The sequence below is a fragment of the Hydra viridissima genome, unplaced genomic scaffold (assembly GCF_058129835.1).
Source record: "Hydra viridissima isolate aposymbiotic clone 2 unplaced genomic scaffold, HvirCarnegie_v1 scaffold_1, whole genome shotgun sequence".
NCBI lineage: Eukaryota > Metazoa > Cnidaria > Hydrozoa > Anthoathecata > Hydridae > Hydra > Hydra viridissima.
In genome coordinates this window covers 32,968,310-32,996,272 of record NW_028324300.1, presented here as the reverse complement: position 1 = coordinate 32,996,272, position 27,963 = coordinate 32,968,310, and the positions used below count along the sequence as shown (strand labels likewise).

The window sequence follows — 27,963 nt, the reverse complement described above, 5'->3', positions numbered from 1 at the left end:
TCTAACTAAATGGAATATGATCTTCTACCTAAATGTCATTTCACTTACGCAATATTATTCAATTTTACGGTACTTAAATAAACTCGCGGCCTCAAAACCTTTGTGTAGCTGTACACGAGTTGAACACTTTTAAACTATAACACATGGTCAGAAAAGCACAATCATTTTTTTTTTAACTTAATACCTTTACGTCTAATGCTTCATCCCTAAAAGTTACACTCTGATAGAGTATCTTAGGTTTTATGTTTATGGCTGTTTTTTTTATTGTTTTTTTTGTTTGTTTTTTTCCCAACGCGCTGAAGGTACATCATTTAACAACTATAACTACTGTAGATTGTTAATACAAAAAATAACTTATCAGCTGATGGGTATAAACTAATACAAAATTTGGTACAAAATCAAAGTCAGAAATAGTAACCAGTTAGTGCACTGCTATGAGAGGTTCTAGTTCTATAATTTAAAGAGAAACTTAAGATTTTTTATTTGGATTAGTGAAAGTAAGTACTAGGACAACTTCATTTATAGTTATTACTGTAATAAGGAGCATATTTTTACAGCATATAGACTAATATGTTAACTATGTATTTAGTTAGTTGTCTTATCAAGTATGTTAACATCTAAATTGGCATTAATTAACTTTTGTATTCCAAAGTTGAGAATGTTATTTTTCTAATGTATAAGAATTAGATGAAATGGTACTCAAAAAAATTGATAATAGAATTAGAGTGTTGATTGAAAATGGAGTTCAGCAAAATCATAGATCTATTTTTTTTGTTGTTGGTGAAAAAGCTCGTGATCAGGTGAAGCTTTCATTTGCATGCATTTTATTGTTAAATGTTTATTTGCACAGTAGTAGTGTAAAATATATGTTGATAGGTCAGTATTATTTATCTTATATAAGATTAGTTTGTTCTTTTTTTTAGGTTGTTATACTTCATCATATGCTATCAAAGTCTCAAATACGTGCTCGCCCATCTGTTCTGTGGTGCTATAAAAAAGAATTAGGTTTTAGCAGGTGAATACTATAATTATGCTTTGTGCTTTTTGAACTAAAAATTTTTTTACTCAATTGATAGATTTTAGTCCATATGTTGTTTTTTTTGTTGTTGTTTTTTTCTTCGAAAAAGTAAAGTTAATATAGATTTCACTATTATTGCACATTTCACTATTGTTGCAGCCAGTTTTGTTTTCTGCCCAACTAACGTTCTGCATGTCCATTGGTGATGTCTGTTGTTATATCTTTTTTGGTTTTATAACTGCTGTATCAGGCAGTCTTATATAACTTTCCAAACCAGAGTGTTATTTACTATTACCTTCCCTGCAAAATAGACACTTGAAAAAAAAAAAAAAAAGTCAATGGTAAATCAAACCGCTGTTTCTCTTTAGCATTTAGTAGCTTATTAAGTTAAAAGTGTTTTCATGCAGAATCTTCAATTTGATAAACATAAAAATTGCTATGCTAATGTTTAGTCTGAAAAACTAAAAAAAGGTTTAGTTTTGCAGAGGATTTTACCACAGAACTTTACCAACTTAGAGTATGTTTGTCCCATAAATATTGTTTATGAAACCTTTTTATATAGAATTGCAAATCCAAAAAAAAAGAGATTAAATCTTTTATGTCAGTGAATTTAAGTGATTGTGGAAACTTGTTTTTTAGTCATCGTAAAAAGAAAATGAAACAGCTTCAAAAAAAAGTGAAAAGTGGATCACTTGATATAAAAAAAGATGACCCATTTGAACTTTTTATTGCTGCTACAACTATAAGATATTGTTTTTATGGGGAAACCCATAAGATCCTTGGAAACACTTATGGGATGCTTATTTTACAGGTAAAAGATTATACCTTTTTAAAGTTAAAATTGCTGTCAATACGTTTTCAGAAAAAACCAGCCAAAAGTCTTTAACTGATATTAAGTAATCTAGGTAGTGTTGTACAAGTATTAACTTGAAAATAAAATTCAACAATAATTTAAATTAAACTTCTTTTGATTAAATTCTTTAAATAAAAATCAAATAAAATTTGTTCCTTCACTCAAATACTTATAATTGTGTCTAAGTCAGGAGACCTTTATTTAGTTTGATGTTTCAAGAACAGAATAACAGTATTATCAGTATTACTAGTTCAATTTGTAAACTGTGGATTGTTTCTTACAAAATTTTTATAACATATTTGATAGCAAACACAACTTTAGAAAAAACCTAATAATTTAGTACTGAAATGTTATTGCAGAATCTAGGAATATGAAACTGAACCATGTATATTTTTCTATCTTCCTATGTTATTTTGATTCTCGCCGTAATAAGAATAAGAGTTTCTTATTTCTTATAAATTTACAGTTTTATTATTATTTTTTTTAATGTTTTTTTGTATGTGAGGTAAATAAAGTTTCCAAACTTAGATTTGTAAGAGTTTGCCACCCCAGTAGCTTTAACTCTTTTTATATATTAAGTTTTCATTCTCGTCAAACTTGTTTAATTTATTCTATGGATCTTTTTATGTTTAAAACTTAAAAATTATTTAATAAAAAATTTTAAAAAGCAAAAATACTTTGCAAACTGTAAGCAATTTCCCCTTGTGTATGCTATATAAAATTTATGATATATGATTTTTAATATACAAAAAATATTTATAAAGAGATATAAATTGTATACAAGTGAAAAACCTTCACACTTCATTGCAGTTTTAGTCTACAGATGCAAAAATTGCTTTCCATAACTACATTTTGTAATGACAGAAGTTTGCTTTTGTATGCAAACTTTTATCACTTAGAGTTAACACTTGTTATACTTTATTAATCATATTTCTATTGAGTTTAATGGTATGTTCCTATAGAATGACATAAGGAATTCCTATAGAATGTTATGAAGGGCTGAACCAAAAAGTTAAAATGATACATTTGTTATAAATGTTATTATATATCTGTCTGTAAAGTAGGGCAATGTCTCTCTTTTTTTAAATTTATGCAATTTCATAATGTTTTAAAGTTGTGATTTTTATGAAATGCAACTTATGTGATAACTTTATACAAGGATTTTACGTTCTAAAACTTTTTAATATATAAAGCCTGTTTTTAAACCTCTATTAATTTAAAGTGATAATGCTAAAATAAAATAAAACTTTCTTACATAAACTTTTGATATATTATGTGTATAGAATTTGTGTACAATAGTGTGATATATTGCTTGTGAATTTAATAAATAGGACTTTGAAGCACTCACACCAAATTTACTTGCTCGTACTATTGAAACTGTTGAAGGTGGTGGACTTGTCTGTGTTTTGTTGCAAAATATTGACTCACTGAAAAAGCTTTATACAATGACCATGGTAAGCAATTAAAGTAATGGTAAGTAAATAAAACAAAAGCAGTTAAACGTATATTATAGCTAATGTTATTTTATCTTCATTAATTTGCAACATCAATAGTTTTTTTTTTAAAAAAAATCTGTTCTTGTTTAATAAAAGTTTATTCCATTTTTTATCAAAAGAAAAGATTATTTGAATAATCATTACATACATAGTTTGCATTTTGAGCCCTGATTTATAGGATGTGCATTCAAGATATAGAACAGAATCTCATCGAGATATAGTTAGTCGATTCAATGAAAGGTTAGAACTGTTGTATAAAATTTTCAACTAATTTCTTCTGTTTACTTTTTTGTTAGGATTTTTAAACAAAAACCTGAAGATGTGAATAAAACAAATTTTTTACTGTTTTTTTTTTTTTAAACTTTCAATCAAAATCAGCACTTAGTTACTCTTTTACTAATCTAGAAAATATTCATATAACATTCGGTTTGATAATATTTTTTATTTATGATGTTAATTTAGCTATTTTGTTTTTTTTTTGAAATTTCCAGGTTTATTTTGTCACTTTCTTCATGCAAGAATTGTTTGGTAATAGATGACAGTTTAAGAATATTACCATGCTCATCCCAATCTGCAAATATAATTGCTCTTACACCAAAAACTAAAGTAAATTTTTTTTTTCTTTTTTTTTTAAAAGTGTTTTCAATCAGTTGGTGAATAATAGTATTAATTAATTTTCAATAGATTATAATCATGTAAAGAATTTTTGATCTTCATATGCTTCCCTTTTTCTTTTGTTATTATTATTATTATTATTATTATTATTATTATTATTATTATTATTATTATTATTATTATTATTATTATTATCATTATTATTATTATTATTATCATTATTATTATTATTATTATCATTATTATTATTATTATTATCATTATTATTATTATTATTATTATTATTATTATTATTATTATTATTATTATTATTATTATTATTATTATTATTATTATTATTATTGTTATATTATTATTGTTATTATTATTATTTTTATTATTATTGTTATTATTATTATTATTATTGTTATTATTATTATTATTATTATTATTATTATTATTATTATTATTATTATTATTATTATTATTATTATTATTATTATTATTATCATTATTATTATTATTATCATTATTATTATTATTATTATTATTATTATTATTATTATTATTATTATTATTATTATATTATTATTATTATTATTGTTATTATTATTATTGTTATTATTATTATTATTATTATTATTATTGTTGTTATTGTTATTATTATTATTATTATTGTTATTATTATTATTATTATTACCATTATTATTATTATTATTATTATTATTATTATTATTATTATTATTATTATTATTATTATTATTATTATTATTATTATTATATTATTATTATTATTGTTATTATTATTTTTATTATTATTATTATTGTTATTATTATTATTATTATTATTATTATTATTATTATTATTATTGTTATTATTATTATTATTATTATTATTATTATTATTGTTATTATTATTATTATTATTATTACTATTATTATTATTATTATTATTATTAATTATTAATTATTATTATAATTATTATTATTATAGGAAGAATCAATGACAGCAGAAGAAGCAGAATTAAAAGAATTGCAAAGTTCATTACAAGATACACAACCTATTGGATGTATTGTGAGTCAATGTAAAACACTTGATCAGGTAAATAATGCAAGCTTAAATTTTTTGAATTAACAATGTTTTGTAAGAAGTTAATATTAAAAATCTTTTTAAATATATTAAATAGAATATATTAAATAGAATACATTAAATAGAATACATTAAATAGAATACATTAAATAGAATACATTAAATAGAATACATTAAATAGAATATACTAAATATTTTTTTATTAATTTAGGTAAATTAAATTAGAAATCTGATCCCACTGAAAAAAAAAAAAAAAAAAAACAAGTTCAATCTGTATAAGATATTTTTAAAATTATAATTTTTCTAAGGTATACTTTTTTTACGTTACATTTGGTGTAATATACATTTTACATGCAATTTTTGTAAAGTATTTTATATTGTAATTGTTAATTTTTTGTTTTTCAAGGCAAAAGCTGTGTTAAAATTCATTGAAGTGATCTCTGAAAAAACTTTAAGAAGTACAGTTACTTTAACAGCTGCTCGAGGGAGAGGAAAGTCTGCTGCTATTGGATTAGCTTTAGCTTCAGCCGTTACATTTGGGTAAAATCATTTGCTCAATGTAATTATTTATCAAAATAATTCAGTATTTACTAAAATTGCTAAATGAAAAATCAGCTTGCAAGTAAAATGTTTCAAATGTTCAAGATATGAAATATGTATACATTGTTCATTAGGAGCTAGGTTAACAAGAAGTTAAATAAAATGCTTGTCTAGATAACTCTTACAAACCGGATCAATAACAAGCCAGAATACTTAAAATAGTGAATGTTACTTATTTATAAGTTATCCTGAGGAGCATATTAATCACTATCTGATGGCATGCAGCTAACTAGTAGCTTGAGTCCAACAACATTTTTAAAAATAAAAAGTTTTAAAATGAATTCTTTTCTTTACTTAAAAATCATTATCTAATTTTGTTTTTGAGTTTATAATAATCCTATAAAAAAAAAGAATTCTTTAAAAAATAGTTAAAATTGAATTAAAAAATAAACAAACAATTAATAAGCTATTTTAAACAAAAATAAACATCACCCTTTGGAGTTTGTTGCATTTAAACAAGTAAATTTCAAAGGTTTTATGATTTATATATTAACAAAATGACCAAACTTCCTTTTCAGAAGAGCTTATCTTACCTTATTTAATCTCTTAAATATGGAAAGATAAGCTCTCATTACCCATTAGTCTAAGAAGAACACTTTTCTTCAATACATCAAACTCATATTAAAAAGTGATACTCCATTAACTACATCATTTAACTCTAAAAAATACAAATGACATTGGAAATAGTTAGCTAGTATTGTAAATAGTAAAATCATGTGAACTCTAAAATGTTTTCTAACAACTCCTGTATTGGTTATACTAAACTATTTATGTTTCCATTTAGCAATTCATTTACAATTGGCTGTTAGAAAAAGAAACATGTAGGAAATATAAGAATATATATATATATATATATATATATATATATATATATATATATATATATATATATATATATATATATATATATATATCCTATACATTAAGCAGTTTTTTCCAAATGTTTTTGAAAAGCAGATAAATTTCTTTAAAATAGTATGCCCTACAAATGTAAAAAGCATTTCCTTCATAAAACTTTGCTAATTTACTAAAAATATTTTTAAAAACAGTTTTCTCTTTTTTATTCTTCTAGTTTTCATTCTTTTAGCTACTCAAATATTTTTGTGACTTCTCCAAGTCCAGAGAATTTAAAGACATTGTTTGAGTTTATATTTAAAGGTTTTGATGCTCTTAATTACCAGGTTAGTTTTATATCATTATATTTCTTCTTGCATTTTTCAAGCATCAGTTATAATTACACAGGCCAATAAAAAAATTATTGCATTGATTTTGATGCTTTTACATCAATACTGAATTCAAATTTAAATCAGATTTTCATGGCAAGTTACAAATTTTTTGTAATGTAAAGGTTTTAGTTTTTGAAGTTGCTTACAAATTAGCATTTTGGAAAAGCAGGTTTGAGAAACCATATGGAGTTGCTAAAATAAGGTTTTGTTTTTTATAAAATTATAGGATTGAACATAATATCAATTCTTCAAAATATCCTATTGCATAGAAATTTATATTTGTAAACTTTTCCTGAGTTAACTTGTATGAAAGCTCCAGAAATATTGCATAACAGGTGGCAAAAAAGTTAAAAAACAAAATTTAAAATCAAATATTTCAAAAACTAAGAAAAGGAAAAACAAACGGTTTTTTGCATTTTATAAGATATTCATTTCTAAGTTTTCACTTTTTTAAATAATGAAAAAACCATGATCTGCTGTATTTCTTAATTTTGTCTTGACTCGCTTCATTATGGACTGTAAATAATTTAAGTCAATATCTTTCAATTTTTTTTTTTTTTTTCATTCTTTTGACCAACTGATTGGTTGTTTTTGCTTGCCAGCCATTCTCATATACTTTTGTGCTAGACAACCCCAGAAATTTTTGATTGGCCTTGCTTGTGGACCATTTGGCATATTGATCTTCTTGGCAACGTAGTTCAAGTTTTCTTCCATCCATGTAACAGTTGCATTTGATTAATGAACACTTGATGTTATCAGTGTAAAATCCTAGGTTTCTGGGCATTTCTGTACCATTAAATAAGAAATATTTTTTGTCACAATCACTATATCTTTTTTTTTTCCATAAAGATGGTTTACCAACTTTCAACTCAATTTTTTGGCTCTCAAACCTTGATCATCATTGTATTTTGGAGTTTTTGTTCGTTTGTGGTAAGAAATTTGCATTTTTGACAATTGTTATGAGATATCTTGATGGCTATCTTCAAATTTCTGGCCCAACTTTCGTTGACTCGCTCCATATCTACTGTTTACTAGTTGCTTGAGTTTAGCTTGCTTAGCCGTTGTCCATGAAGATGATCATCTAGTTTTTTTCTTGCCTTTAATCAGTCAACTTTAAAACCTTATAAAAAGTTGAATATGCATATCCTTCCTTTAAAAAGTGATTTTTTCATTTTTGGATTTTTTACAATGAAATTTTTAACACTTTCTAAAAGATTTTCTCTCCTGGAAACAATTAAACTTATTTTTAAAAAATATTTTTTTAGTTATATTTTAGACACATCATTGATTGTAAATTATTTAAAACTAAACATCTTTTTATCAATTTTTATAAGAAAAATTAATTTAACTTTTGTCTCTTAACTTTTTTGCCACCTGTTATGTTATTTATCAAAACAGCCTTGATAATGATCTTAAATCGTCCTAAAACCTTGATGGAACTGCACTCACATCTCCAAGATTGTCTGGAAACTAGTCAAGATAGCCTCATTTGCATCCAAGATTAAAAAATACTTGCAGCATTCTCATAACTAGTGCTGCACATTTTTTTGTTCTTTTGTTTCTGAGAAAAGTTTTTTACACCAGCCATAAACAACAACCAAGTTGCTTTCTATTTGTTATCCTATGCTTTATTTAATTCTAATTAAAAATCTCTTAAAATATAGCATATTTGTAAGTCATTAAAAACTCCTGCTTTTTTGTCACTTCTCAGTGGCTTAACAAATTGTTTCATAAAATCAAGCTTAAATAATTTGCAGAATAACCAATTGGAACATAACCAAAAGTATTTCCATTGATACAGTAGGATGCATTTAAGGCTTCGCTTTGAACTATAGACAATTTCTTCAATTTCTGTCTCAGGCATGTTGTATTCATTCTAGAATCTCTTCAGAATGTGGATTAAATCTAAAGCAGAAAGAATCCTAATATAAGCTTTTTTTTTTTGACAATACCATTAGACAAAAAGTAGCAGTTACTAATGTGATTTAGTGGTTCTTACCGAACCATAAAGATAGCAAAAGAGAGGCTTTTTTTTTTTTTTGAAAAATAGTTGGTCATAAAGATAAAAAGTAGACTCCTCATGTTATATATTAAAGATATAAAGAGAATCTTCGGGATCAGGCTAAAGAAAAAATTAAAAGATTTACCTTTTGAAATAAGTGTTATATGCTAATCCCAAAACATTGATAATTTTTGTCTTTGTCAGACAAGTGTTTAGCAGCCAAAGGTGTAACAAAATGAATGAGAAACAGAGAGCTGTGTGTGCACTTATGACTTTTTGAAAAAGCTGTCATATTATATATTTGATCTAAAACAAAGTAGTCTAATTTCCATACAAAAATGCCTATAAAAAAAGCTTATTTTTAAAAATCAATGAATTGAATATTTCAAAATAACTAAAGCATGCCAATAGAATCTGAGCTCAGCTTTAAAATCAGCATTAAAAAACAAACATAAGAATCAGTTTAAATATCTCATGCAACAGAAAAATGTTTTTGTTTATTTCCCTAGGTTGTTAATGTTTGGAATTTCAGGATAAAAAACTAGAGTTGAAAAGTTATAGAGAAAAATATACTTTATTGTTCTTAATAAACCATAACAGAGTATTTCAGCAATTTACCTACTGACACCAAAAATTTAAGTAATGGTTGTACAACAATAAACTGGATATGCTGATGATGTAAGTTTACGAAAGTGTTCTTATGTTGAATATACTTTTAAAATGTTTTATTTTAGGAACACTTGGATTATGAGATCATTCAGTCAACAAATCCTGACTTTAACAAAGCTGTTGTTCGTGTAAATATTTTTCGAGAGCATAGACAAACTATACAGGTTTATTTTTTTGTCTCTTTTTTTTATCTGCTGTATAAAAAATTTATAGTATGTGTTTACAATTTTGCGCTTTGTTATTTAGTATATTTCACCTACAGACTACCATAAACTGGGTCAAGCCGAACTAGTTGCTATTGATGAGGCAGCAGCTATTCCTCTACCATATGTTAAGCAATTGATTGGCCCTTACTTGGTGTTTATGTCCTCAACTATAAATGGGTAATTGAAATAAGAATGTAGTTTTCTTTGCTAAAACAAAATTACATAGTTAATTTGTGTGATGATTGATGCTTGACTTCATTTATATTAGTTAACAATCCATACAAATGATTGAAACCTAAAAAAAGTTTTCAAAATAAAAAGCAGAATAAAAAAAGAAAACCTAAAAGGTTTTCAAAATTACTCCAAGTTAACTTTCAAACAATGAAAATTCTATATAAATGGTTTATATATATATTTTTATCACAAAAATACTTAGTAATACTTCTTTTTAAAAATATTTTAACACAGTTATGAAGGTACTGGGAGGTCACTATCATTGAAATTAATTGAGCAACTACGTTCACAAAGTGTAGTAGATAAAAGTCAAAATGTTGGAACAGTTACAAGTAATTCGCCAACTGGGCGTATTCTACAAGAACTTTCTTTAAATGAATCAATCAGATATGCTAACAATGACCCTGTTGAAAAATGGCTTAATGGTTTACTTTGTCTTGATGCAAGTATTGTTCCACGAATTAGTTCGGGTTGTCCACTGCCTAAAGATTGTGATTTGTATCTTATCTAATGTCAGCATTTTATGTTTATATCTTTATTAATATTTATTTATAATCTTTATTATAAATTTCTAATTTATGCAATGAGTACAGGAAAAAAAATAAATCTAACAGAAAAATAAAAGATTTTTTTAGCTAAGTTATTTACTAAAAAGGTTTTTCTCTTAACAAATCTGAAGATATTATATCAACCGAGATACCCTTTTTTCATACCACAAAGCTTCTGAAGTCTTCTTACAGCGTATTATGTCTCTTTATGTTGCATCCCATTACAAGGTACAATTTAAATTTTGATATTAAAATTGCAAATCTATTACTCAACCTGTACCAGGGATGGGGTAAAATTTGGCCCACAACTTTTTTTTATGTAAATAACCAAAGTTTGGTTAGTAAAATTTGTTTACAACTTTTTGATTTTTTGTAAATATCTACTTTAAGATTGTTTTTGGTGGTAATCAGCTCTTTGGAGAGTTCCTTGTCATGTTAGGTAATAACTTTTTACAAAAACCAAAACATAATTATTTTGTTTTGTGTTCTGTAAATGCATAATATATGTAGCTTTTTATCAAAACTACTGATAAAAAGCTGCATACATGTACAGGTTTAACAAGATGGGATTTATTTTTAAATACACTAAAATGCTCCAACAGTGTTTTTAGACTCAAAATCCTGAATATTTTGAATTAAAATTACTTTTAAATAAGTAAATAACCTGTGGGCAGATTTCTATTCCTACCCTGGTATTCTGAAGTTTAAGAATATTTACAAGTATCTTTTTTTTTTCTTTCCAGAACACTCCAAATGATTTGCAATTAATTTCTGATGCTCCAGCCCATAATCTATTTTGTTTATTGGGCCCAGTAGACCCTGAACAGACATCTCTTCCTGAAGTTTTATGTGTTGTTCAGGTAAATCCTTTAAAAAAACTTTTTAAGTAAAAAAGAACTCCAGTTTCTAGATATGAGATCAAAAAGTCAAAGAAATTGCGTGCTTATGCTTAAATTTATACTCATTGATTTCAGTTATGTAGAAAGTTTACTTTTTAAAATATTTTATTTTCTTAATGCTTTAAATTTATTTAAATTTTAGGTCTGCTTAGAAGGAGAAATATCCAAAGATACAATAATTAATAGCCTTTCAAGAGGTAAACGTGCAAGTGGTGATCTCATACCATGGACAATCAGTCAACAGTTTAATGATAATGAGTTTGGCAGTTTGTCTGGTGGAAGAATTGTTAGAATTGCCACCCATCCAGAATTCCAAAATGTATTTTGTTACTGATTTCTTTTTAAAAAGATCAAGAAGTTTCTATGTTCCTAGAAATTTTTCTATAACATTTGTGAAAATATTTTTTGTGTGCTTGTGATAATATTTTAAATGTCATAAAGTTTTTGAAAATAATGTTTTTTTATGAAGTCTTATTATTTTGAAAGTTTGTTTTCATTAAGATGGGATACGGTAAGCGTACACTTCAGCAGCTTGTAGATTACTACAGTGGATGCATACCATGTTTAGATGACCAGCCAAAAGTTGTAAATAGTATTGATGAAAGTGATTCAGATTTATTAGAAGAAGTTATTAAACCCAGAAGCAATCTACCTCCACTCCTACTAAAATTAAATGAATGTCCTGCAGAAAAACTTGACTACTTAGGTGTTTCATATGGACTCACACCAGATTTACTAAGGTTTTATCTGCTTAATGTTTTTTTTCAAAGTCTTTTTTTGTTCTTATAATTAACTATGTGATATAACCTTAGTGATCATCTTATTGCAAAATGCATTCATATACAAAGGTTATTTCATCATCTTTTATACTCACTTTTGAACAGCATTCTTTTGAAACTTTAAAGTAGCATTGTTCATTAAGATTATTTCAAAGATGCAATTGTGAAAAATCTTTTAACTTTTATTTTTCTTTTTACTCTACACAGTTTATGCTTTGGTTGCAATTGATAAAATTAGTGATCACATGCTTTTTATTTATCTTTTATCTTTATACTTTGTGACCTTATCATAAGTTATCCTAATATTAAATATTTTATGTAGATTTTGGAAGAATGGGAATTTTGTTCCAGTTTATTTGCGTCAAAGTGCAGTATAAAATCACTTTTGTTTGTTTATTCATGCTTTTTTCTGTTTAATTAATTTTATTAATTAGTTTTAAAAATTATGCAAAGTATTCTTTGAACATATATGTTTATTATTGATTTTTATTTATCATGCATGTAGTTGTACAATTATTTAGCTTGTGCATAAGTTGTATTATAATTTGTCATGCATATAATTGTATAAATATGCATGACAAATAGAAACATAAATTTATTTCAATTTAGTTAAGTTGCATCTATTATTATATCAAAGACCATTTTTTCAAAAGAAAATTATTTACATTATTTTAATTAGAATGATTTGACTGGGGAGTATTCTTGTATCATGTTGCGCTTATTACAAGATAATATTGAAAATTCATGGCTGGATTTATTCTGGCAAGGTAAAGTTTTGTTTTAGTTTTTCTGTCTCTGAAATATTTAGCAAGCTGCCCTTAGTATCAGCAAACTACCATTAGAGTCAAACGTTAATGATAAGCTCTTTCCTAGCATTTGGCTACATAATAGCCAAATGCTAGAAAAAAACTACATACTCTTTCTACGACTTTTAAATTTAAGATATTTTATTTTTCAGTGTTAGTGTATTAACTATTTTATAGTATTTATTTTCTATAAATAACTTGCAATTTCTTTTAGTCATTGAAGTATTAAACTTACAGCTCTTATCATGCTTTGAACCTTATGCAAAGATAATTTTTTTACCTAGATTTCCGTCGCAGGTTTATTTCACTGCTATCATTTCAGTTTCGTGAATTTTCATCGTCTCTTGGTTTAAATATGTTACAAACAAAAACTGCATCTAGTGCAAGTAAGAATAGCTTACTTTGATTCATGATCTTTTTAGTTTTTTTATTCTCTTTCCTTTTCAATTTTTCTTCCCTTTTTTTATTTATATAAACTTAAAAAAAAAAAGGGTAAAGTTGAGTAAATTTTTATACCCCAGACAATAATAATAATAACAATAAATTTATATTTATATTATTGTTATATAATATTAATAATGCTGAAAATAGTAATAATAATATTAACAATAATATCTATAATAATAATAACAATAACAACTATAAGAATATTATTAATAGTAAAAATGATAATAATATATCTAACAAAAAAAAATAATGACAAAAATCATAACAACAATAAAAATTATAAAATTGATAAAAATATCTTGACATCTAATAAAGAAAAGAAAGATTGTCACTTAGGATCTTATCTATTCACAGATGCAAAATGGTAACAATGTTTAAATGAAACAAAAGTTTTGTGTGTGCTAAAAAGTTTAAAAGTTTATATTTGTATATGTTTAAATGGATATATGTAAGAGGTAATGGTTTATATATGTGTGTGTGTGTGTGTGTGTGTGTGTGTGTGTATATATATATATATATATATATATATATATATATATATATATATATATATATATATATATATATATATATATATATATATATATATATATATATATATATATATATATATATATATACATTAAGAATCTGCGTCTCGGCATCGTTTTCTCGAAATGAACTGGAACAAGCATAACGAGATGAGAAATGTCCTGGAAAAAATTGACGAATAAACCGTCCTGGAAAAAAGTTAAAAACCGGGACAATAAATTTTCTTTCGGAATTTAAAAATTGTATCCCGGATATCATTGTCTCGTCTCGAATAAAAAAAATAACGAGACGCAGATGCTTAATATACATACTAGTATCTATATTTTCATATGTTTTTAATTTTGGAAATTGCTAACAGGTCTATTAAATAAAGATGAGTTACTCTACAGTTTTACAAAGTATGATATCAATCGCTTAGAACTTTATGCCAAAAATATGGTTGACTATCATCTTATAATGGATCTTGTACCTGAAGGTATTTTCAAGATAAGTTGTTGTGACAATAAATTGAAAACTTATTTATGAATATACAATTTTTTTTTTTTTTTAGAAGTAATTTGTTCATTAGATTTTAATTAATTATTATTATTTTTTATAGTATCAAGGCTATATTTTTTAAACAAAATGGATTTTCAGCTCTCTGTTGTGCAAAAGGTTGATTTTTTCATTTTATTAAATATTTTTAATGCTTTAAATCAAAATATTTCTTGTTAATGCTTGTAGGTTCTGTATTCATCAGTAACTCCTTATTTTCGTTATTGACATATGATATTATATTCCTAACTCTTCTTTATTTTTTGTTGTAAACTTTTTTTTTTTATTTATTACTAATCACTAATTCCATTCTGCATTTGATTGCATTCTCCTGAAGAAATAGCACCCCCATTCTTGCAAAAAATTTGAGAAAATTAGTGATGCTTTGAACTCAATTTTGAAATTATAAAATTTCTCTCTTTAAAAAATCTTGAAGGATGATAGTAAATCAGCTGCTTTTTTTTGTTAAAAACATATATAGAATATCTGATAATTTAGGCTATTCTCCTTGGTATCGGTTTACAGAGAAAGTCTATTGAAACTTTAGAGGTATTTATAAGAATTTTTTAAAACAGTTTTTGTTATCTAAAGTTTTATTTTTATCATTTGTTTGAGGTTTTTTTCTTTTTACTGTTAATATAAAATAAAGCCATGTTTATTTTTACATTGTTTTATATTTTGGCAGAAGAAATCATTTGAAATGTTTTTGCTATTTAGAAAGAATTAACATTACCAAGTAGTCAAGTTTTGGGTTTGTTCAATAAAATTATTCGCAAAGCTAACCAAGTGAGTAATTCCAACCATCTTTGTTTCATATATTGTGGGCCAATATATATTTAAAGTAAACTAGGTTTTTTGAATTGTTGTTTAAATTGATCCATATAGATATTTAGATTGTATGCATTTAAGTATATTTAGTATATTTGAGTGATCATATTTTAGTGGGCTAAATTTAGTCAAAGTATATTTAAAGAATGACTTAAAGTTTTTTTTTATAAAATCCTAAATATGAGACTGTAAAACTTGGGCTTAAGTTTGTTTACTTTGTAAAAACTAAGGTGGGTGAATGTAAAGTGCTGTGCAAAAGCAAAGTAAAAGAGGTATTATTCTCCATAAAAATGAATTTGTCTGCAAAAAATTTAAAAAGTTAACTTCTTATAGTTTAAATGTAACAAACTCAGATGAGAAGTTCATGAATAGTTAATATTTGTGTGAAGGTCCTTATTTTCAAGGCAGCAAGTAATATGCCATGGGTTTGAATCAAATAGCTTCTGAGAGTTGTCAGCTGCTTTCTCTTCATTAGTTTATGCTTCAAGTTGTCTCAGCAATTTTTAATGACATTTGAATCTGGTGAGTTACTAGTGAATTCAGTGAGTAGCTGAAAAGATTTTTGAAACCATTGAGTGACAGTTCAAGCTGTATGGGGTAACTTCATCTTGCTGGAAGTAAGTGGCATTTTTTATCACCATAAATTTTTGCAACTTTTCTTGAAGTACTTAGGTCGTTAGAAAAGTTCGTAGAACTCCCCTCTAAAAAAAAAAAAGAAGAGTTTTTTTTAATTTTGTTTTATCAAATGTTCAAAATAATGTCCATCATTATCTATACAAAGTTGCATCCTTTCAAGCCATTTGTCAAACGTTTTTTTATACTCTTCTTTGGGTATACTTTGAAGTAGCTTCGTTATGCGAGTTTTTTGACTTTCGACGTCAGTATTGTCATCAAGATTTTTTTTATCAAGTCGAATAGCCAATAATCGGATGGAGCTAAGTCTGGTGAATATGGTGGGTGGCGAATTATTGTAATTCCAGCTTGGTTTAGACAATTTGTGACGGTTTCAGTCACATGGGGTCGAGCGTTATCATGGAGAAATTTGAAATTTTGAGTGCCTGTTTTAGGTCTTTGCTTATTTATTTCGCATATAAGAGGTTTCAAACAATTTTTTATATAATATTCGCTAGTAATGGTGTCTCCCTTTTCAACATAACCCAAATGAACAACACCTGTTGTTTTGAAGAAGATGTAGAACATGTTTTTCGGCTGAAACCTGTCGCATCTTACTATAGTTCTTGGACTTTCACCTTCACCGACCCAACTAGCGTTAGCCGACTTGTGTCCAACTTGTCTCAAATAAAACCACAACTCATCCCCTGTAATAATATCACATAGTCTCCATGGACCGTTTCTGAAAAGAGCTAAATTTTCCTTACATGCCTCAACTCTATTCTTGCGATTTTGATCGGTTAACTCGTGGGGTATCCAACGTGATGTTAATTTTCATTTTTTAAGTGCGTTGTGAATGATTTCGTTGATTGTAAAGCGATTAATCGATGTCAGGGCTTCAATTATATCATGTGTTGCATGAGGATTTTCTTCAATAATGGCTCGCACACGTTCAATATTCTCAGCTGTATACGTGGTTTGAGGGTGCCCTGAGCGAGGATCATCTTCGAGACTCTCTCTACCATCTTTAAATAAAGTAGCCCACTTGGCAACTGTACTATATTTTGGAGCTTGGTCACCAAGAACTAAAACCAACTCATCGGTTATGGCTTGTGCTGAAACTCCAAGTAGAGCACGGGTTTTAATATATGCTCGATATTCAAATTTATCCATTTTTAAATTTTTTCTTCAAAACGTATATAGTAAAATTTAAATAACTTTTTTAATAAACATTCAAAATACTTCAACAAGTACTTAAAATGTTCATAATTAAACGCAGTTTAAAATGATATATAAATATTTAATTATTTCCTGTCTCATTGTATCTTTATAGATGAAGTTCTACGAACTTTCCTAACGACCTAAGTATTTCAAGATGTTTTTTGGCATTGATCTTTTCATCTTTAGGCAAAAAAATAGAGATCACAATGTCCAGTGGAATATATGGTGCCCCATACCATAATGGGTGAAGAATGTTTCACAGCTGGGTTTGAAGATTTAAAATTATGATTCCAAATACTCAAACCCATCTGTGAAACATTCTCCATCCATTGTGGTCCAAAATTGACTTATCAGAAAATATTACATTACATCAATCATCAACTGTCTAGTTTTTGTATCAATTACAGAAAGATAATCTGTGATTGATATTATTCTTTGAAAAAACTAGTCTTTTCAAACTGTTTTGTTAACCAGCAATATATAGTTGATGCTTGCAGATGGAGAGCATCATCAGTGAGGCTAGCTTTAATCTTCTTTGAGATTGCTTTTGCACTGCATATCAGTGAACATGGCAATCAGTTTGTGGATCCTTGGCCTAGCTTACCTTGTAGCAGTTTAGTAATCACATCTGGATATTGTTCTAGGCACACATTGATTTCATTCCAAAAAAAAATTTCTAATAAAATTATGAGAATAAAATATACTGTGCAAAATATTGATTTGGTTCTAATATCAAATCTTTCTTTTTACCTATTAAAAACAAAAATATGGGATAAAATCCAATTTTCAACTTTTTGTTTGGAGAACACAATTATAATATCTTTTTATATTTTAGAAAAAATGTTATTTCTCATTAAATTTTATTAACCACAAATAAACTTACTTTTGATTGAATTTTATGGGGGTTGCTGAACTTTGCACAGCACTTTATGAAGTTTATATGATATGTAACTTTTATTAATTTTGAAATTTATTAATTTTAACATTTGTTTGAAGTTTTTATCTGGAATATTGGAAGCTGAAATCGAAAAAAGTCTTTTACCTGAGCGTGGTGCTATTACAATGGAGCCTACAGCTCAATCATTAAAGGAAGAAATGGTTTTTATTTATGTTTTGTTTATTAACTTATTGATAATTTTTATGTTTGTTTTGGTTTTGTGTAGAAAGTAATTTCATTTTAAATCGTTAAGTTACTATTTATGTAAATGACAATCAATGTTTAGATCAGCTTTCAGGCATTATTTGTTTAAAATCAGGGACAGAAAAACTAGTAAAATTGTTTCTTTAAGTTTTTTGTTTGTTTCCTAAATCCAAATTTGAAACCAAATTTTAAGAAATTTTTTCAAAACCAAATCAGAAACAATTTCCTTATTTGTTTTTAAAACTCTTATTAAAAGTAAAATATTTTTTGATGTAAAAAAACCTAGTACCTGCATTATCCGAAAATTGATATCTTGTGAAATAATATCTTTTGAGATCACAATGCAGTCTATTACAATAATTATTGTATAACCTAAAGTCAGTAGTATTTATCAATTACAAATTGCAATGGTTAAAATATTATCTCCTTCTTGCATGATAAACTTCTATAATATAGTGTTGTTGTATACAATCAGAGACAATTTTCTCAGGTTTATGAACCCTTTTCATAGCCAACAACACATGCAGTTATATATTATTGTATATTCCATGTTTTCTGTAGTTAAGCGAGAACTTTCTGTGAATAATTTAAGTCCAGTATTAAAGGAAGGTTTCAATTAAATAAATATATTACATAAATATATTGAGTTCTTGTTTTAAGAGATGCACTGGGTGTTTTTCCAGGCCTTGGGACCATCTACAACAGTTTTAACTATTTTCATCAGTTTAACCATTTCCTTTTCTGAACAGAATTACACATTAATTGGAATTATTGGAACACTATTGTTACAAAACTTTGAATGTAAAAGCAAAGTTTAAATTTGTTCTCTATAAGAAGCTAAATCAGAAACCAAAATCTAGTTAACATGGAGCAGAATATCTGATTATTAATTTTTCTGTAATAGTATCTCAAAATAGAACTCTTTTTTTGTCCCTGCTTCAAACAAATGACTGAAAAAAGCTTTTACATGCAATAACATTTAATTGTTTAACAACAACTTTTGAAATAGCAACTTTTTGTTGCTATTCTTTGTATAAAGTACTTTGACTCATTAATGATGGCTTATACATGCACACAAACACATTTATATGAATGATTAAAGTGGTTTAATTTTTGTTTAAGGCGGAAGTTGAACGTGATTTTCAAATAAAAAGAAAAATAGAGTTAAAGAAAATGAAAAATATTGATTTATCTCAGTAAGTCATTATAATTTATATTTTCATTTTACCAAAAGCTTTATAGATATTGATGTAATGGCTTAACTTCAAATATATTAATTTGCATAAGCTACTAATTAATTGAGCACTATGTATATATCTATATATGTATGTATGTATGTATGTATGTATGTATGTATGTATGTATGTATGTATGTATGTATGTATGTATGTATGTATGTATGTATGTATGTATTTATGTATGCATGCATGCATGCATGCATGTCATGTATGATTATATATACTGTAAATTTGGCTAATTTGGGAAGTTATTATAACTATTTTGATCTGGAGAAAATTGTTTAGGAAATAATATATATTATAAACAGTTATAAAAGTTCTTTTAAATCAATAAATTTGCAAATGTCTTCTACAAACCAAAAAAAATTTAATTTGACCCTTTTAAAAGATATTTTAACTTTTTTCCTAATTTGAAATTAAGGTAAAAAATGATAAAAAATTTTACAATAAAATTGTATATACATTTTTTTTTTTTTGCATTTAATTTTGGTTGCTTAATGTTCTAAAGTAAATCAATATAATTATTATAATTATTAAGAAAAGTTTGGTATTTCTAGTTTTAAGTTTGATGAAACTTTTTGTTTTTAATATTAAAAAAGGCAATTATTTAGTAAAGCAATTTTTAATTGTTTTTTATGTTTGGTGTGGCCCACCAAATGCTAATGATATTTTATTTGGCCTATCAAAGAAATTCAGTTGGAATTGCTTTGACTTTTCTTTTTGAGGAAATGAAAAACCCTAAAAAAAAGTGAATTCATTTTTTACATCTAAACCTAAGGTACTTTTAAAGCTAAAAAATTTAGCTTTGATAAATTTCTGCGTGAAAATGATTTTCTGATTAATAATAAAAAATTTATAAATTTTCATCAGACCATCCAATTTCTTTTATTTAATTAAAAGTTTCAGTTTCTGGTTTAACCTGAATGAATAATGAAAAAAAAAAAAAAGAAAATAGATTAAAAAAAAAAGAAAAGCATCTGAAAATAATTCTAGTATCTAGGTTAAAAGAAAATAATCTTAGCTGGATTAAAACAAAGTTATTATTAATGGCAAAATTGTTAATTACTTATATTTGTTTTACTAAATTGTTAATTATTGTTAGTTATAAAAAAATTTTAATGTAATTTTAATATTGGCGCTTTGTTTTTTAATCTGAAAACCAATTTGTAATTTTTTTACTATTTTTAGTTACTTTTTCTTTTCTTTTTTTTATGCCAAATTCCTGCCACTCTCAATTTATATTGTAATATTTGATAAGAAATGTCAGTTTAGTAATACTTTGCAGACTCAAATGTCAGTTTAGTAATACTTTGCAGACTCAAATGATTATAAATGTAAGGTTGTTAATGATAATATGAACTCTTGGCATATTAAATAATCTCTGGCATTTTAATGTTCATTTTGTATAAATAGATACGAGATCACTGGCACCAATGAGGAATGGAATGAAGCCCTTGGAAAGACAAAAAAACTTGCTAATTTAAGTATTCCAAGGTGATTTAAATTGCTCGCTTTTATTCATTTAAAAAAACTAAATTCTATGATGTATGTATTGAATTTACCAATTAAAAAAAAAAGGATTTGATGAAGTAGGGCTTGCAGTACAGAAACAAAACCAATTATTAATGTAATGCCATTTTTTATTATTCCAGAAAAATTTGGGTGTAAATTTATGATATATCTAGTACCACAAAACTCAAAAAACCAATAAAGTTGACACAAAGTAATTCCTTTTTTCATAAATGTCATTGTTTGACATTTGACAGCTTTTAGCTTTAGTTTTGTTTGCAGCTGTCAATTCTAAAAATGGAAAATAAAAACAAAATTTCAACATATTTTCCTTTTTTATTTCCTTAAAGGTGGCAAAGCCACTGAGGCTCATTAAGACACCTGAAGTTTGCTTAATGAATGTGTTAGAGTGGGTTTAAAAATTTTGTTCAGAAGAATTTTCACTCAAAGATGGACTAATATTTCGATCAATCTGCTGAAATTTTTGATGACCAAATTAAATCCATGATTAAATTATTAATTTGGTGGGATTATAAATAAGTTGTGAACAAACAATAAAACACAAGGAAACAATCAAAATGTCTAGAATTGTGTTTACACACATGAAAAAGCTTTTTGAGAAGTAATACTTTTACTAATGAAAATGTTTAATTGAAGTTCATTTTTTGTTTTGTTTTATGATGAAAAAGTGAAATTAATTTCTTGTCAACTTAACAATTTGTAGCACAATTACTTCAATATCATTGAATTTTCAAAATTTCTAGGAAGAACATTAAAGTAATTATGAAAAGCTAAATAAACAATGGAATTAAGAAAAAGTAGACACTGTTTTTATTTACAACTATATTGTAATTTTTTGAAAGATAAAAATCATTCTTTTTTTTTTTTTATCAAATAGTTAATGGTAAATCTCTAAATCCCTTGAAAAACTTTAATGAAAAAATTTAGAAAAATTTAATGAGAATGAATGTGGAAATCAAATCATGAATGGCATTAGAATTGTCAGTTTACCTAAAAAAAATTTAACATTTAACTATACATTGTGCCACTTGGATGTATTTATACCTCTTTAAATTCCTAAAGAAAATAAATTTAATTATATCAGGTCTTAGTGGAGTCTAAAGAGCTATATATGAATAAGTTCTGATGTTAAGGTGTGTCAATTTTATGTAAAATTGACACACCTTAGCTATGCTTGAAACATAAATATCCCACAACCTCCATAGAAAATCGCACTAAAGCACCATACAGTCAAACAAAATGAAATTGAAATACAAATAAAAATCTTATATTTTAGAATTTAGTTTAATAAACAATGTGCTGCAAAATAGTATTTAAATATTACCACTCCTGTTTGTAAAAGTAATTTAGTACGCATGATAAGTTACAATTTAACATGAACTGGACAAAATGTAATAATATTGATGCATCATTTAATTCAACATGTCTTTCTGGAACTTTACCTTTTTGAAGTAAAACTGACTATTATAATCAAATATCCCGAACACTATAATCAAATATCCCGAACAATAGAAGTAAGTCAGCTTGTCAATTCAAAAAAAGGTCTAGAGTTTCTTCCATCAGAACTCCCAACTTCCAGAATCCTAAGATTTCAATTAAAAAATATTTTTGAAGATATTTTTGAAGCAAGCAAAGAATGAAAAGAAATAAATGGTTTACATAATACCATGAATATGAAAAATGTAGCTTTAGCAAGCTGAAGGCATCATAGAGGTTTGAGAGACTGGAAGCTACAACTGCTACTCTTATTGATACCAAAGTTATTACAGAAAGAAATACTGGTTTTATCATTGTTCATAACAAAGTTAAGAGCACAGGAAAAATTTGAAAAAGACCTCGAAACATGAAAATGAGTTTAACAATAATGATTTAAGTTGTATTCTTTTTGATAATAGAAAAGTTGAAATTAAGACTTTTTCGATGTGGAAGCAGGAAATTCCTAGGTCTAGTAAAAGAAGAGCATTTATACTGCTTACAGTGAACCTGGTGGAAATTTTCTTTTTCATTTTTTTCATGAAGAATCAGATTTTAAATAATATGCAGAGATAATTCTAGATCATTTAGTTAAATGCTTAATGATGCAACAAATCTTGAAATTAATCCAGACTTTATAATGGTTTGCAAAGCTTTATCTTCACTTAAGTATCTCAGTCCTGATATTGTTAAAGATCTGAGCACTGATCATAGCTTGCATACCAAATAGTAGTATTTATTAAAACCAGAGTTCTGCCAAAGAGATTAGTATCATTAAAAATTGGTCCTGTTTGTCACAGTAGATGACAACTTCTGACATAAGATTTTGCAGAAGATGGGTGTCCGAGCATGGAATAACGGGTGAAAATTTAAATGAGCAAAGTCTAGTTGATTGGAACACCAATCAACCTACCATGGCCTACTTAAATACACGGCCTTCTTTTCTGCTTAAATCGAAAAAAAATAGAAGGCCAGTTTAAAAAACGTATATTCTGTAGGATGGACAAACTTTCTTAACATATTTTAATTATTGCGCTATAAATTTTAAATAAGTATATCCGGCATAGGATAAAAACTTCAGCGTTTTCTATATCTTCACATCAACTAAACCTCATATACTTGATTATAGCTTCTTTTTATAAATAGATAGTAATTATGGTTAATAAATGCTGTGTTGTTGGTTGTACCTCCAATTATCTAGGTGGTGAAGTAGTTCCAGTTTTCAGTTTTCCAAAAGATGATGATTTAAGAAAGTTATGGATTAGATTTGTAAATAGAAATTTCTGGACTGTCACAAAATCATCTGTGATCTGTTTAAAACACTTTGAGAAAAAGTTTGTACATAAAGGAGCATCAGAAAAACGATTTCGTTTGCTGTATAACCTAAAGCCTGTTCCTACAATATACCCTGCTAGCATAGCAACTGCTTCTCTTCCAGTTATATCTGGACCAAGAAAATCACCAGCTAAAAGAATATTTCAAGAAGATGAATATCAGAAATTTTTATTAAAAGATATTATTAAAGATGTTGATTCCCTTTCAGCTGCTGATTCACCAGCAGGATATTTATTTTCAAAATTTGATGATTGTGTTGTGTTCCATAGAATTATTCAAAATGAACTACACATACCTGAAGTTGCTGAGTCTATTTGTATCGACAAAAATTTACATGTCCAACTTTTTTATAAAAATCTTCCAGTTTCCTTACCATCATGGTTCAGAGTAACCCACCAATGTATGTTAAAAAGAAGGAGTATGCTGGAAAATCTCAATTCACATTTTAGTACAGAAAAAGAAAAGTTGTCTTCTATTCTTGAAGAACTCAAAAGTCACCAAATAAAAAAAAAACAAATTTATTCTTCAAATGTTCTTCAATTTGCATTAATGTTGCGGTACACTTCACTGCAAACTTATCATTTACTGCTGAAGGAATTCCCACTCCCATCTATATCTTTGTTAGGCAAGCTTAAATCAGGTGAAATAGATTCTATGAAAGTTTTGAAGTTGCTACATGAAAATGGGAACTTATCGAAAGATCTTATAATAATTTTTGATGAAATGTATTTGCAACAATGTGCTGAATATTCTGGTGGCAATGTTATTGGGATTAGTGAGGAAAATGAATGTTATAGAAGCATTGTCTCTTTCATGGTAGTTGGTTTGAAAGAAAGTATCTCCTGTATTGTCAAAGCAATTCCAATTGTAAAATTGAACAGTGACTGGTTAAAGTCTGAAATTCTTAACCTGATTCAATTTTTAATAAAAAATAATTTTAATGTTCGAGGTGTTGTTTGTGACAATCACGCTTCAAATGTTTCTTCTTTTACAAAATTACTTGATACGCATGGTGAAAAAAAAGATGGTTTGTTTATTAATGTACTATCACAAAAAGTTTACTTATTCTTTGACACAGTGCATCTGATTAAAAATATTCGAAACAACTTACTTAATAAAAAAAGATTAATTTTTCCAGAATTTAATTTTTCAGCTTTCAAAGATGAAATTCATGTTCAATCAGGAGAAATATCATGGAAAATATTTCATGATTTATTAGAAAAGGACAGTCTGTTGGATGCAAGTTTAAAAAAAGCACCAAATATAAATAACAAAGTTGTCCATCCTGGAAAATGGAAGCAAAATGTCAGTGTTGCCTTAGGTATCTTCCATGAAACTACAGCAGCAGCAATAATTTCATATTTTCCTGACCGTTTAGATATTGCATCATTCTTAACTCTATTCAATAAATGGTGGACAATTACAAATTCAAAAAATCAGTTTTCTAATAATTTTCTTGGTAATGCTGCTATTATAAATGATAAAAAACCTGAGTTTTTTCGAGCTTTTGCTGACTGGTTAAACAAATGGAAAAACACAAAAATTCCAAATTTTGAGAAATATACATTATCTCCCCAAACATCATCAGCACTGCAAAGAACTTTATTATGTCATGCTTCATTAATTGAAGATCTGCTGGAAGATAAGTACAAATTTATATTGACTGCTCGTTTTCAAAGTGATCCCTTAGAAAGAAGATATGGACAATACCGTCAAATGAGCGGTGGCAGATTCCTTGTCAGTTTGAAAGATGTCATTTATAGTGAGAGTATAATCCAAATAAAAAGTTTGATAAAAGAAGGAATTGACATTTTTGAAAATGATATCAATGCTGATAAAGATATAGAACATGTTAGATCCTTAATGGAGCAGATTAAAGAAAGAGATTTTGATTGTGTGACTTTATCGGATGATTCTCGTGAAGTTGCCAGTTATATTGCTGGTTTTATTGCCAAAAAATTGATTAAGAAGTTTGGAGTATGTTGCAAATTGCTTTGTACTCAAAATTGTCAACAGGAGTTAAATGATTATAATTATTTAAATATATTATCCAGAGGTGGGCTAACAACTCCATCAGTACTGCTTTTAGAATATGTCTGTGACAGTTTTGCTATGCTAGATCACATTTTTGATGTTATTTATCAGTCTCAAATGCAACACCGTAAAGCAGCAAAGTTAGTTCTTGGCAGTAGAGAAGGGTATCAACCATTTTTATGTTCAAACCATCAAAGTCATGGAAAAGAAATTATACACACTGTTATTTCAAATATTTATTTTAATAACACCAGAAAGAGAGTCGGGGATTCAATTGTTGCAGATAACATAGTTGCATTTAAAAAAAGACAGAGAGAAAAATGAAAATATTTTGTTTCACTTTTAATCAGTTTGTGTTAGAGTTTTTTATACTTTTGAAGCTTATTTTTGAGAATTTGTATATTTTTATTTCATGCACAGAACTTGACAGTCCCAAAATTTCTATTGCAAAATATAACTCATATCTTTCTCAAATCATTGTAGTTTGGAAAACAAAAAACTGAGACTACTTTACAACAGAAATAATTAGAGGTGCAACCATTATCTTATACTAAAAAGAAGCCACAATTAAGTATTCACAATTAAGTTTATTGAAATTTAGCAGTTAAGATTTAGCTAACGTAAAATTTTTTATCCTGTGCCAGATATACATACTGAAAATTTATAGCGCGATAATCAAAATTAATTTGAGAAAGTTTGTCCATCCGGCCGAATATACGATTTTTAAACTGGCCTTCTATTTTTTTTCGATTTAAGCAGTAAAGAAGGCCGTGTATTTAAGTAGGCCATGAACCTACTCAATCAGATAAAATTACTAAAGATTAGGCTCAGAAGATAATATTTTTTTATCCACTTTTAAAAAATTAGTATGGTATGCTTACCCTAGGTCTGTTCTACAAATTAGGAAAAAACGGAAATGATCCACTTTAATTCTGGGATAGGTCTTTTAGGATTTAAAAGACTCCTTACATTTTGACTCCTTACAAACAGGGAGCAACCTGTTTGTTGAAATTTATAGGATGGAGTGATATTTTGAACCCACTCCAAATGTCATTTATTTGCTAAAGCAGGTAAATTTTGTTAACCCTCCTATTAAAGTACCAAAATCAAACACAATCTATTAAAAGAAAATGACATCTGAATGTGCTTCTCATGTATTTGCACAGGTCAGAAAAGATGCATACATTTGAGGTCAGTTAGGTTAAGACTAAAGATTTAAGTAAAAAGACAAAATAAACCTCTCAAAAACATTAATTTAAGCAAATAAATTTTAAAAATGTTGAATTTTTTTTTTATTAACTAAGTTTAAAAAATTCACGCAAATTTTACGGTTAGACTTAGTTATTTTCCAAAAATTAGGAATGTGTTATAAGAAACTTGATCCTAGAAGTTGCAGAAAACTGGTTTTTGCTATCTGTAACGACAGAAAAAACTTCCGGAATAACATCAGAACTAGAGGTATTTTCACTGATTTCTTTCTTTGTTAGCTGCATGAATGTGCGAAGGTTATCACTTTGACTTAAATCACTCCACTAAGATCAAATATGATTCCAACATTCATATTTTTACGAAAATATAAATGTTATTAAGTGTAGGAAAAACAATAAAATGTAGTTTAGAGTTGAGTGTATTTGAGCAATTAATATTAAAGTTGGTAAATTAGTTTTGGATCATGACTTCCCAAGAGAATAGTAACAATCAATAAATTATCATAAATTAGTAGATATTTGTTTATCTATTTACAGCACCAAAGAAAAACTGAAAAAGAGAACGTCTAAGGTATTTTTTTTATATATATATACATATAAAGTACTCTTTCCTCTAAAAAAGTCTTTTTGCTGAATATTTTTCAACGATTTTACTTTTCTTTTAAGTTGCAGTTTTATTCGGGATTATTTTATTCCTTTTGTAGATTTCTACAGTTGAAGAGGAAAATATACCATCGAACAAAAAGCATAAAAAATCTAAGAAAAAAAATGCTCTGTGAAAAATAATGAATTTAGGAAAATTTGATAAAAA

The 27,963-nt window shown here is 26.6% G+C and overlaps 1 protein-coding gene across 1 annotated transcript; it reads left to right on the top strand.

Annotated features, from left to right (window-relative positions):
• Positions 1-102: 102 nt before the first annotated feature.
• Positions 103-27,963, top strand: LOC145192385 (RNA cytidine acetyltransferase-like). Its single transcript, XM_090095450.1, has 28 exons — positions 103-800; positions 924-1,015; positions 1,658-1,829; positions 3,203-3,325; positions 3,546-3,607; positions 3,859-3,973; positions 4,956-5,063; positions 5,458-5,591; positions 6,739-6,832; positions 9,614-9,712; positions 9,795-9,931; positions 10,223-10,486; positions 10,668-10,764; positions 11,280-11,396; positions 11,578-11,754; positions 11,937-12,175; positions 12,537-12,585; positions 12,894-12,981; positions 13,305-13,406; positions 14,357-14,473; positions 14,597-14,652; positions 15,031-15,081; positions 15,250-15,318; positions 18,190-18,291; positions 19,457-19,530; positions 20,986-21,066; positions 27,690-27,723; positions 27,857-27,963. Exons 1-28 carry the CDS (start codon positions 693-695, stop codon positions 27,929-27,931), a joined length of 3,036 nt encoding a protein of 1,011 aa, XP_089951576.1. The 5' UTR covers positions 103-692; the 3' UTR covers positions 27,932-27,963.

Excerpts from the sequence above, each read along its gene's own strand:
- LOC145192385 (XM_090095450.1), top strand. The coding sequence starts at position 693 with ATGGTACTCAAAAAAATTGATAATAGAATTAGAGTGTTGATTGAAAAT. Across the intron at positions 10,487-10,667 it reads CTGCCTAAAGATTGTGATTT|ATATTATATCAACCGAGATA; the intron begins GTATCTTATCTA and ends ACAAATCTGAAG. Across the intron at positions 10,765-11,279 it reads ATGTTGCATCCCATTACAAG|AACACTCCAAATGATTTGCA; the intron begins GTACAATTTAAA and ends TTTTCTTTCCAG.